Source organism: Tupaia chinensis, unplaced genomic scaffold, assembly GCF_000334495.1.
Source record: "Tupaia chinensis unplaced genomic scaffold, TupChi_1.0 Scaffold000226_1, whole genome shotgun sequence".
Lineage (NCBI taxonomy): Eukaryota > Metazoa > Chordata > Mammalia > Scandentia > Tupaiidae > Tupaia > Tupaia belangeri.
In genome coordinates this window covers 1,620,596-1,631,284 of record NW_006159701.1, presented here as the reverse complement: position 1 = coordinate 1,631,284, position 10,689 = coordinate 1,620,596, and the positions used below count along the sequence as shown (strand labels likewise).

The 10,689-nt window shown below is 41.6% G+C and overlaps 1 protein-coding gene across 1 annotated transcript in view; it reads right to left on the bottom strand.

The window, feature by feature from the left end:
- Positions 1-7,231: 7,231 nt before the first annotated feature.
- SEZ6L (seizure related 6 homolog like) overlaps positions 7,232-10,689 on the bottom strand; it is an 85,896-nt gene continuing 82,438 nt past the window's right edge. Inside the window, exons 16-17 of the mRNA XM_006147867.3 lie at positions 9,866-9,968; positions 7,232-8,824 (exon numbers count right to left, since the gene is read on the bottom strand). Of these exons, the coding sequence (XP_006147929.1) occupies positions 8,795-8,824; positions 9,866-9,968 (133 nt within the window). The 3' untranslated portion in view covers positions 7,232-8,794. The remainder of the gene's footprint in view (positions 8,825-9,865; positions 9,969-10,689) is intronic.

The window sequence follows — 10,689 nt, the reverse complement described above, 5'->3', positions numbered from 1 at the left end:
GGGGGTCAGAACTGCTGGTCCCTATAATTTTTTTTTTTTTTTTTTAGTTTAGCTGGCTTGTTTTCCTTGTTAGGGTGGCAGCGATGATCCTTTGGACCTTTTACATCATAACTGGAAGTAGAGGTTGAATAATTTTTATTTTATAGAGAGCGATTTTTGCTATAGAGTGCATGCACTCACTGGACAGACAGGGACAGAGAGACAGTGAGAAAACACCCCCCAGGAGGATGGCCACACCACAATCCCTTCTCCTCCATTTTCCTTTCAGAATTTTGGGTACACATGCACACGCGCCCAGTGTGAGTTTTAGGCTGCCAGGTCCGGGACTCAAGCCATGATCGACTAAGTGGGAGTGTAGTGACGTAACCTTTACACCATCTGCTGGTCCCAAATAAATACTTTTCGAATGCATGAATATGCTTTTGACTCACTCGTGGAAACTTGGCATTACCAAATTCAAGGAGGAGATTTTAATATTGTTATAGATCTCTATTTCATAACCAATGCAGTTACAAAACATCACAGTTAACTTTTCACTCTGTGTGTGTGTTTGCTCAATATTTTCTGGCATTTCAGGTCAGAGGAAAGACTGTTTATAGATGAGACCTTCTTCCTTCCCGTTTTTCTCACCCCTTGGTCCTTTGTGCAATCACAGGAAGTTAGACTGAACTTGAAGGATTCGGGAACAGCCATTTTGGTCCCACAGCTTGTCTTCTTTTTGCCTCTTTTGCTCTTTTCCCCATCACCATTTTTCTATTTCCCTTTCTTCTGCATACTGCTTAGAAAATTGTTTTGTCAAATGGTTACAAGCCAGTGAACAAGTGTAATCTAAAAAGACACACCAGTTTTGCCCTCTGCACATCCATTTCTAGAAATGTCTTCATGCAGTATTTATGATGGCTGACTCTCCATCCTATGTGATATGAAGGGAAAATCTTATGGTACATGGATGCACCTGAACCAAGGTCAGTGACCCAAAAAGCATTTACGCTGTTGTTAGGGACAGTCGTGGACACCACCATGGTCAAAGCCTTGCTTCATACAGGCAATCCAGTTTTAAAACAAAATTTGCTATAGGGTATGTGTGCTTGCCAGAGACAAGGGGTGGGGGTGGAGAAAGTGAGAAAGTACCCCCCCCTCTTTCTGCCCAGGAGGGATGGTCACACTGCAGCCCCTTCTCCTCCATTCTCAGGATTTTGGTCATACATGTACATGTGCCTGGAGTGTCTTTCAAGCTGCCAGATCTGGGACTCAAATCACACAGTCGACCACATGGCATCCAGTTGCCTAAATCACCATACCATCTGGCTGGCCTCACTGTTTTTTTGTTTGTTTTGTTTTTGGGTTGTTTTGGTTTGTTTTTGGTTTTGTTTTGGTAGAGTTAGAAAATGATCTGTAAGAAGGCAAACGATAATGAACAATCATGCAAGAACTCTTACATTGCACTGCAAATCTGTCTGTCATGTCAACAAATAGACACCCTTGATTTATGAAGGATGGATTAAGGAACAGCTATGAAATACTTAGATGACCTAAAAACCCCATTGACAGAAACTATCTTACTAAAAACTGTAAGAAACTGAGGTGTGTAATTAGACTTTTTCCATTTGGATAAGAAATGGTTTAACCATAAACATTTAAAAAAATTGTATTATTATTACTATTTTTGGGGGGGAGGTTTTTGCTATAGAGCACATGTGTTCACCAGAAAGAGAAAAACAGAAAGATCCTGGCGTGAGTTTAAGCCTCCAGGTCTGGAACTTGAACCGTGGTCGACTATGTGGGAGTTCAGTGACATAACCATTACGCCAACTGCTGGTCCCACCATAAACATTTAAAACACAATTAAAATACTTGTGATTCTTCATGTTCTTGCTTACCTCACCAATAGCCATTGTTTCACCACTTTACATTCTAAAGCTTTGGGATGACTACAGTATCAATCTCTCATTTTCTCCTTCTCTTTCTTCCTTCCCTTTCTCTCTCCCTTCCTTATTCTGGGTATGCCCATGAGAATGTTTTGGTTGAGATCATCATTTAAGCAGGTAGACTGAGTAAAGTAAATAGCTCCCCCTAATATGAGTAACCTTCATCCAATTAGTATAACGCCTAGATACAACAAACAGGTCGACTTTACCACAAGTAAGAGGGTACTCCTCCTGCCTGATTTCTCTGAGCCTGGACATGGGTCTTTTTTTTTTTTAAGAATTATTTATTTATTATTATTATTGTTAATATTGTTTTTCACATGAGTTCTGTCAGAGAAAGACAGAGAGAGAGAGAGAGAGAGAGAGAGAGAATGAGAAAGCAAGCTGCCAGGTCTTGGACCCAAACCATGGCTGGCCATGTGGAAATTCTAGCACCTTAACCGCCATGCCATCTGCTGGCCCCATGGACATGGGTCTTTTATGGTTTTTGAATTTGAGTCTAGATATTGGATTTTTAAAAATAATTATTTACTTAATTTTAATTATTATTTTAAAAATTTGCTATAGGGCATGTGTGCTCATCAGAGAGAGACAGAGAGAGAAGGAAAGTGAGAAAGCAAGCTATCAGGTCCAGGACTTGAATTGTGGTCAGCCATGTGGGAGTCCAGTGCCTTAACCACCATGCCACCTGCCAGCCTCAAGATATTTTATCTTCTTGTGTTTCAAGCCTGCCACCTTTCAGTCTGGAAGTTATACAGTTGGTTCTCATGGGAATAGGCTTTATTGTTAGTACTAGAACTATACCTCAGCTCTTCTGGGTCTCCAGCTTGATGATTGCAAATCTTGAGACTTCTTAGTCCCTGTAATTGTGTGACCCAATTTCTTATGGTAAATTCATCTCTCTCCCTCTCCCCCATAGCTTTCTATTCTATCATCTATCTCTATCTCATCTATCTAATCTATCCAGCTGTCTACATATACACACAATATATTGATTCCTTTTCTTCAGAACCCTGACTATTCGGATTTTGGTGCTGAGAAATAGAAGGCTGCTCTAACGATACCTAGAAATGTGGAGGTGGCTTTGGAACTGGGTAGTGGGTAGAAGCAGAAAGAGTTCTGAGGTGCATGGTAGAAACAAGCATACATGGCTACAAGTGGAACATTGTAGAAATATGGACATTACCTCACCAGAATGAGGTCTTAGAAGTAAGAAACAGGTTATTGGAAATGGAAGGAAAGGCAGTCCTAGTTATAAGTAGAAAAGTTCTTAACCTAGCTTTGTTCTGGTGTTTTGTGGGGAAAAACAAAAACAAAAACAAACAAAACTTCTGAGCCATAAAGTTAGGTATTCAGCTGAGAAGATTTCAAAGCAAAGTGTTGAAGGAGTGGCTTGGTTCCTCCTAAGTGCTTACAGTAAAATTTAAAATAAAGAGATGAATTGGTGAGGATTTGTTAAGCAAAAACCAGAACCAGAATGTGAAGACTTGGAAAATCTTCAGCCTATCTATATTGAGGGGAAGAAAAAGCTTATTCTGCAGAGAACACTAAGGGTGTGAAGGTTGTAACTGAATAACTATTTGATAAAGAGATCATGGGTATGATTCATAGACTTAACCAGCCATCTCAGTGGAATTGAGGAAGAAAGAGGGAATTATGATAGCAAAGACACTGCCAATTTGAACTAAAGAAGACAGAGAAAGCAGGGTGGAATGAAGGATGGCTGTCAGACTTCTTGGATTATGCAGGACCAGACCATAAATGTGAATCTGTGCTTTTCTTCAAGGAAGGGGAAGAATGACCCTGAAGGCAATTAAGAGAACATCAGGGCTGCCACTTCCACTACAGATTCAGGAGCCAAGGCTGCTTTCTTTTCTGTTTCCAAGGTGGGGCTGTGTCTCAGTTTAAGTCAGGATGATTCTGCCCAGTGTCTCAGGGGTGGGCTGTCTCTGAAGATACCTATGTGGACAGGGTTGCTTCAAAGAGCCATGGAGGTGATGCTGCCATTCTAATGGGCCACTAGGGCAGAGCACAGAAACCAAGAGGATTATTCTAGTGCCTTAAGATCTAATGATATTTACCTTGTTAGGTTTTGAACTTGTAATTGGATTGGAGAGATCCATCACTCCTTCCAATATCCAATTTCTCCATTTTGGAATGAGAATGTCTGCCTTAAGCCTGTCCACCCATTGTGTTTTGGAAACATATAACTTGTCTGTTTTAATAAGTTCACAGATGGAGAGAAATTTTGCCTGAGGATGAATCATCTCTCAAGTCTCACTCACACCTGATTTAGATATATTTATATGAGATTTTAGACTTTAGAGTTGATGCTGAAATGAATTCAGATTTTTGTGGGATGTTAGGATAGAATGGATGTATTTTTTCACGCAAGAACAACATGAATTTGGGGGAAGGGGTCAAAGGTGAAGTGCTATGTACTGAAATTCAACATATGCTATGGAGTCCATATGTTTAAGCCTTAAACTTCAATGTGACTGCATTTGAAGATAGAAATATTAGTAGCTGATTAAGGTTAAATAAGTTCATAAGGATGGGACTGTAATATGATAAGACTGCGACTTTTTAATGAAGATCTTTCTTTCTTTATTCCCTTCTTCTTTCCCTTCAACATGTGAAGACACAGTGAGAAGGCCACTTGCACACCAGAAACAGAGCCCTCACCAGGAACTGAATTGGCTGGCACCCTGATCTTGGGCTTCTCAGCTTCTAGAGAAATAAATCTCTGTTGTGTAAGCCACCTAGTCTGCAGTATTTTATTATGACAGCCTGAGCTAAGACAGAGAGGGTGATGCTGTGTCTCACAATGGTAGTCATTGAGACTTGTCTTCTTCCAAACATTGCTAGAATGTTCCCAGAGTCATTCCAAAGTAGGCAGTCCTGTTTTGGCATTCAAAGTATCAGTGAGTGTTAATACTAGCCCAATACCCAGAAACTAGAAATATTATACTTTTTTCAAAAAGAGAAACAATTAATGCCAGAGGATGCGAGAGAGAAGAATTTTCCAGTAGGAACCTTTTTCCCCCTCTAATCTTCTATCTCATCAGGATCTTCCATGCATGCATGTCTCTGGTGTGTTTTTCAAGCCATTGGGGATGGAACTTGAACCCTGGTTGATGATGTGGGATCCAGTTTCCTTTGTACAATACTGAATTACTGTGTTATGGGGCCAGCCTGGAAAAATTCTATTTGGTGCCATTCTGGAGTGCTTGCAACAAAAATCTCATAGATTTTACTTTTTTTTCATTTGTTTTATTAGCATCAATATATACAAAGTGGAAAATGACTTAGTTTCATTATTCTAGCTTAGAAAGTTTGTTTTGCTTTTTATTCTGTTTGGCAATAAAATGAAAATGAAAATGTCCCAGGAGAAAACCTACCTTTGGGGTGCTGAACAACTTACAACATTTGATCTCAAATAATTCACTATGCTTCATCAAGGACATTGGAAATCCATGCCCTTTGACTTTTCCCCCAAGAAAGGGTCAATTTTGCTCAAGGCTCATCCTTCAGCTAGCTACAAACATACTTGCCAAATCACTTCTTCTTATGTAAGTATCCTGTTTATGTAGCTGCCTTGCTTCCTTCTGGGCTGCTTGGAAGTTTTCAAAGCTATCAGCCTGAGGTTCTGTAGGCTCTCCAAGGAGCTGACTTCAAAAGAGATCATAGTTAAAGCATTTCTATGGAACTAAGTAAGAATGGCCATCAGGTAGCAATCAGAATACGTATGTTAGCTAAAAAAGGAAAAAAAAGTCTACCAAATTAAAAAAAGAGAGAGAGAGAGATAAAGGAAAAGGCTGAGCTCCAAGCTAAAGAGGGTTGAATGTGTGCATTTTTAAAGCACAGGGTGGTAGCTGACAGATACAGCTTATATGAATTAGCATGTAATACACGCCATCACATGCATCCTCTGAAGCTCGCAATCTCTGTAAACGTATTTTCCCACTGTTTAAAAAACAAAGAGTGGTTTGTAGGAAGGCTCAGTCTGTTCTTGAGTTTCTCAAGAGTCTATCCTGTTCAAAAATATTTAATCCCCATGGGTTCTTAATACGGATCTTATAAAAACAGACATATATGAACCGTAATGAGATGCCTCATACATTTTTTTGGCACAATTATTATTAGTTTTTTTTAACCTTTACATATTACAAATACACATTCAGATATTTTAAAAAGAAAAATAGACACCAACCTGTATTTCCAATCACTGCACATTGTTTGAGCTCACATGATCCATCTCTGGGTGAAAACGAACTTTGATAACATGGTTACAGACGCTGTACTACTCAGACAGAACATGGATTTCCTGAAAAAAAAAAAATCTGCCTCTTTTCCATCTCCCTAGCAGTCAATCAGACTATCTGGACCATGGCTCGGCCAGTTCTAGGGATCAGGGTTAGACTGAAGATTTTGTATGTATTGTCAGTCTTTACAAAAGGCAAATGTTGAGTTTCCACATAACCATAGTATGTCCTGAAATCAAATGCCATGAATAGAGGTCTTCTCTTCAGATGACCCAGGGTTAGGCTGAGAATAAGCATCAAACAGAAATAATAGAAAGGACTGAATTCTGCCATTTGAAGAGAGGTTATATTATTTGTATTGGCTTTCTCCAAAGACGACATTGTGCACTCACTCCTCTGGTTCTTGCATTAAATGGGGCTTCGAGTGTCTGGAAAGCATTCTTCAGTTCTCTCTTACAGTACGCCACAATGCTTGCCTTCAGGAGATACATCACGATTCTTTCCTGGCAGAAAAATAGTCCAGCCTCAGACCCCCAAGACTGAGGTGTAAGCTCTTGCTGGAGAGGAGGGAACGTGTGTGTTTAAAGCCAATTTCTCTAACTTGGTTTGCACGGTTTCCAAAACGACTATCAAAATAAGAATTCCCAGCCATTCTCCCTATGGCAGGCCAGAAAGCGTTTTGTTTTCTTGATTGAAAACCAGCAGATTTAAAACAATGCTAGAGCATGAGGAGGGAGGTATCCAAAAAGGCTCTGAAAGTTGGCAAGCCTATGTGCCTTGACCCATCAACTGTCATGGCGTGGTCCCAGGGAGGTAAATCTGCCTCATGTGTACTGTTCTGTGAACTCTTGTTTGTTTTTAAGAGACAGAGCCAAGAAAAAAAAAAAAAGAGTTTAACAGACACAAGAATGTAAGATTCTTTGTTGAAAATGATGTATACGATAATATCCTTCATCTGATTATCACACACTGCATGCATGCTTTGAAAAACAATATTGTACGCCATAAAGATGTACAACATTAAATGTAGACAACAAAATATAAAATTAAATTAGAGAGAGAGAGAGGGTCTTGTTATGTTGTCAGGCTGGTTTTGAACTCGCAACCTGCCTACCTTGGTCTCCTGAGTAGCTGAGACTAGAGGCTCGTACCATCTTCCCTGGCTTGCCTTTTCTTTATCCTTATATTAAAAAAAAGAATCTTCCCCAAAGCCACACACTTACCAGTTCCACTGGCTTAGGGCGAAAGGACCCTGATAAAATATAAGGATGCCCAAGTGAAAAGAAGTGCTGCTATGACTTCTTTTTTGATCTGAAATTCCTCCTTCTCTCTCCTCACTGATATTCAGCTCCGATGTTGCAGATTCCATGATGTGATTCCCTGTGGTCTCAAAACCTCTGCTTCGGTTCTTTGCACCTCTGTAGTCAGCATTCACACTACCAACCCATATCCAGACAGAGAGCTTCAGAGAATAGAAAAGTCGGTTCTTCTTGTAGGACCCTCCTTCCCTTGACATACTTGCAAGTCTATTCGGAAGGTGACACTTTTTAGAGGAAACCGTGCATACAAGGTTCCCCCGTTTTGAGGACTAAGGCGTTCCAGAAACTCGAGAAAAACAGAGCTCGCCCCGGATTTCAGAACACACGCCTGCCCCTCCCAGTGCAAACCCTTCTAACTACAAGGGTGAAGCTGCCTGCGACTCTTGGGTTTGTGGGTTTATTATCACAGCTGGAGAGTGGCCTGCTGTGTGATCGATTCTGGCACTTGTAGTATAAATTACCTGCTCTTTCATCATTGAAGGAGTGTCAAAGAAACGAACATTTTATTAACTCAATTCCCTCACCGAACATCGTCCCTCACCCAGTTCTTCACTGGAACTCTCAAATCTCTCATCTTCTCTGAAAATTGTCTTTTGTCATTTATCACCTTTTCGGAAAGAAAACGTTGTGTTATTTTTGTCAGCTTCCACTGAGGCCAGGGTAGTAAAAGACAATGTTTGTGTAATACCTTTGTGGTCTTGAGAAGGACCACGGGCGCAGGGGAGGGGCAAGACCTTTTAAAAGATGGTAAAATGGGAAGAGAGGACACGGAGTTTGTTTTGGAGTAGAGCTTGACACTGGGCATACGCGCCCTTGTTAAATCCCAACCCACATGAATCCAACAAAAAATAGCCTTTCCAACCTAATCTCGGTACTTCGATTTGCACAAAAACACCATGGGCATGGATCCTGAAGAGGCATGCAATTCGGTGCAGCCTGAGCGTCACATGGCTGATGGGAGAGACTTGATCTGTTGCTGTTTTGTTTGTTTCTGTTTACGCTGTCACCGTTTGCCATTTTATAAGTTTCCACCTGACTTCAGAATTGAGGTTGTAACATGAGTTAGTTTGGCTGTTGCAGCCACAATACATCCAACCACACCTATTTCAATTTTAAATATAATAAATACAGTGAAGAAAACAGTAAATCTTCAATAAAGAGTCTAAAGGAAAAGACAGCTGACATTCTGGGGTTTTGATCAAATGCCACGTGGTCTCTGGATGAATGTCTCAAGGAGGTTGTAGTTGAGTTCCATAAGTTCCCTTCCCAAGTGTAGCTCTCTTTAGATAGAGACCTCATACTCTCTGGTTTCCTGCAAGAAAGAGAGAGAAGCACACACATTTGTTAAGCCTTTGTGTGGGAGAGAGATGCATTATGGTTCTAGTGCTTCATACCTCCCTGTGGCCAGGCCTTTGGTCATGTGACTTCTCCTCCGCTACCATCTAAGCCCTACCTACCTTCCACATCCCAGCTTTGTTACCACTTTCTCAAAGAAGTCTTCCCACTTCTTCCCACTTCTTCCCAAGCGTCCCCCATCATACACTCTTTAGCACCTCATCCAATTCTTTTCATGGTCCTTAAACGGGATAATTTATTGTGATCAAGATATTCATGAGCATGTTTGATTGGGTGAGGTTCAAGGGGAGGCAGGACAGCGTGATGATTAATGACAGCAGGTGGAGCTTGAGTCCTGGCTCCAGGCTATACATCTTGGCTGTGTGCAACCTTGACCAAATTAGTTTTCCTCTCCCTGGACTTTTGATGTCCTCATCAATCAACCAGAGGTAACTGCGGAACATATTGCAAAGAGCTGCAAAGATTCACAGAGATTAGGTATTTAAAGTGCGTCACCCACGGTACATCTTCTTATTGAAATCTGTCTCCTTCCCAAGACTGTAAGCTAATGCATTTCAGGATCTGTGTCTAGTGGGTCCATGGCTGTGTTCTCAGTATCCAACACAGGGCCTGCCACTCAAATGTGCAGGCAGGTTGTAAACTGCTCTTCATGAAGGAGCCGGGCTCACTAGTTGTATGCAAATATCATATGTCACCACCAGGCCACCAGAGGGCTTTGACTCCTCTCAGCCCTCTCCTGGTGGGTCTTCGGTACAGTTCCTTCCTTCTGTGGGTGTTCTACTGAGTGAACAGACTCACAGGTTTGCCATCAGCTGCAACCACTCGCAAAGAAAACTGGGTTCTCTTGGTAGTTATCTCAATAGGGATCTTAGCAGAGCTGAAACCGAACCATTGGCCTTGCTTCTCATGAGCAAAAGGAAACGAAACCTTCAGTGTCATGGTCGGCAAATGCAGAGCAAAGGAGGAGGAGCTGGGGAGAGAGGAGAGACCTACTCACCCCTGTTTCATAAATGGGGTTGTCAAACTCGGTTTCCACGGTGATCTGGCTGTAGGGGTGGGAGTACATCAGGGGCAGGCGGAGGTTGGAGTAATAGCGACATCTGGAGAAGAGACAGGGACAGAGAAGTTGCTGATCGGGTGACTGGAGGCAGACACGTTACAACGGCAGCTGCTGTTGCACCCCTCCCCGAGCACAGGCACCTCTGCGACCCACGAGGACGTGTGGGGACAACCTCTCACAGGCAGGAGGTGAGGCAAAAGCAGCAACCATAATTGCTCTCAACTTGTAACCTGCTCAGTATAACTGAAGCCTCCTTACCTCCCTTTATTGGGGTGTGGGTGGAGCTTCATTTGTTTTTACCTCTAAGGTCATCCAAGACCCTCTGTCTCTTTTCTTCCTCTTTTTTTTTTTTAAATGAGAGAGAGGTTTTTTTTTTTTTTTGTTTTCTTAAACATTTTAAATTTTATTAGAGATTTTTGCCATGAGGTGCATGTGCTTGCTGGAGAGTGAGAGACAGATATAGTGAGAGGGAAAGTGAGAAATCGCCCCCCTGGGAGGACGGCCATGCTGCAATCCCTTCTCCATTCTCCTCTTAGACTCTTGGGCATGCACACACATGCATCTGGTGTGATTTTCAAGCCCCTGGGTCCAGGACTTGAATCATAGTCGGCCATGTGGGACTCTAGCAATGTAACCACCATACCATCTTCAAAAGAAGTAATTTTTAAAAAAGAATTATTTATTTTACTTGTTATTATTATTTTTAATTTGACGAGAGAGAGAGAGAGAGAGAGAGAGAGAGAGAGAGAGAGAGGGAGAGA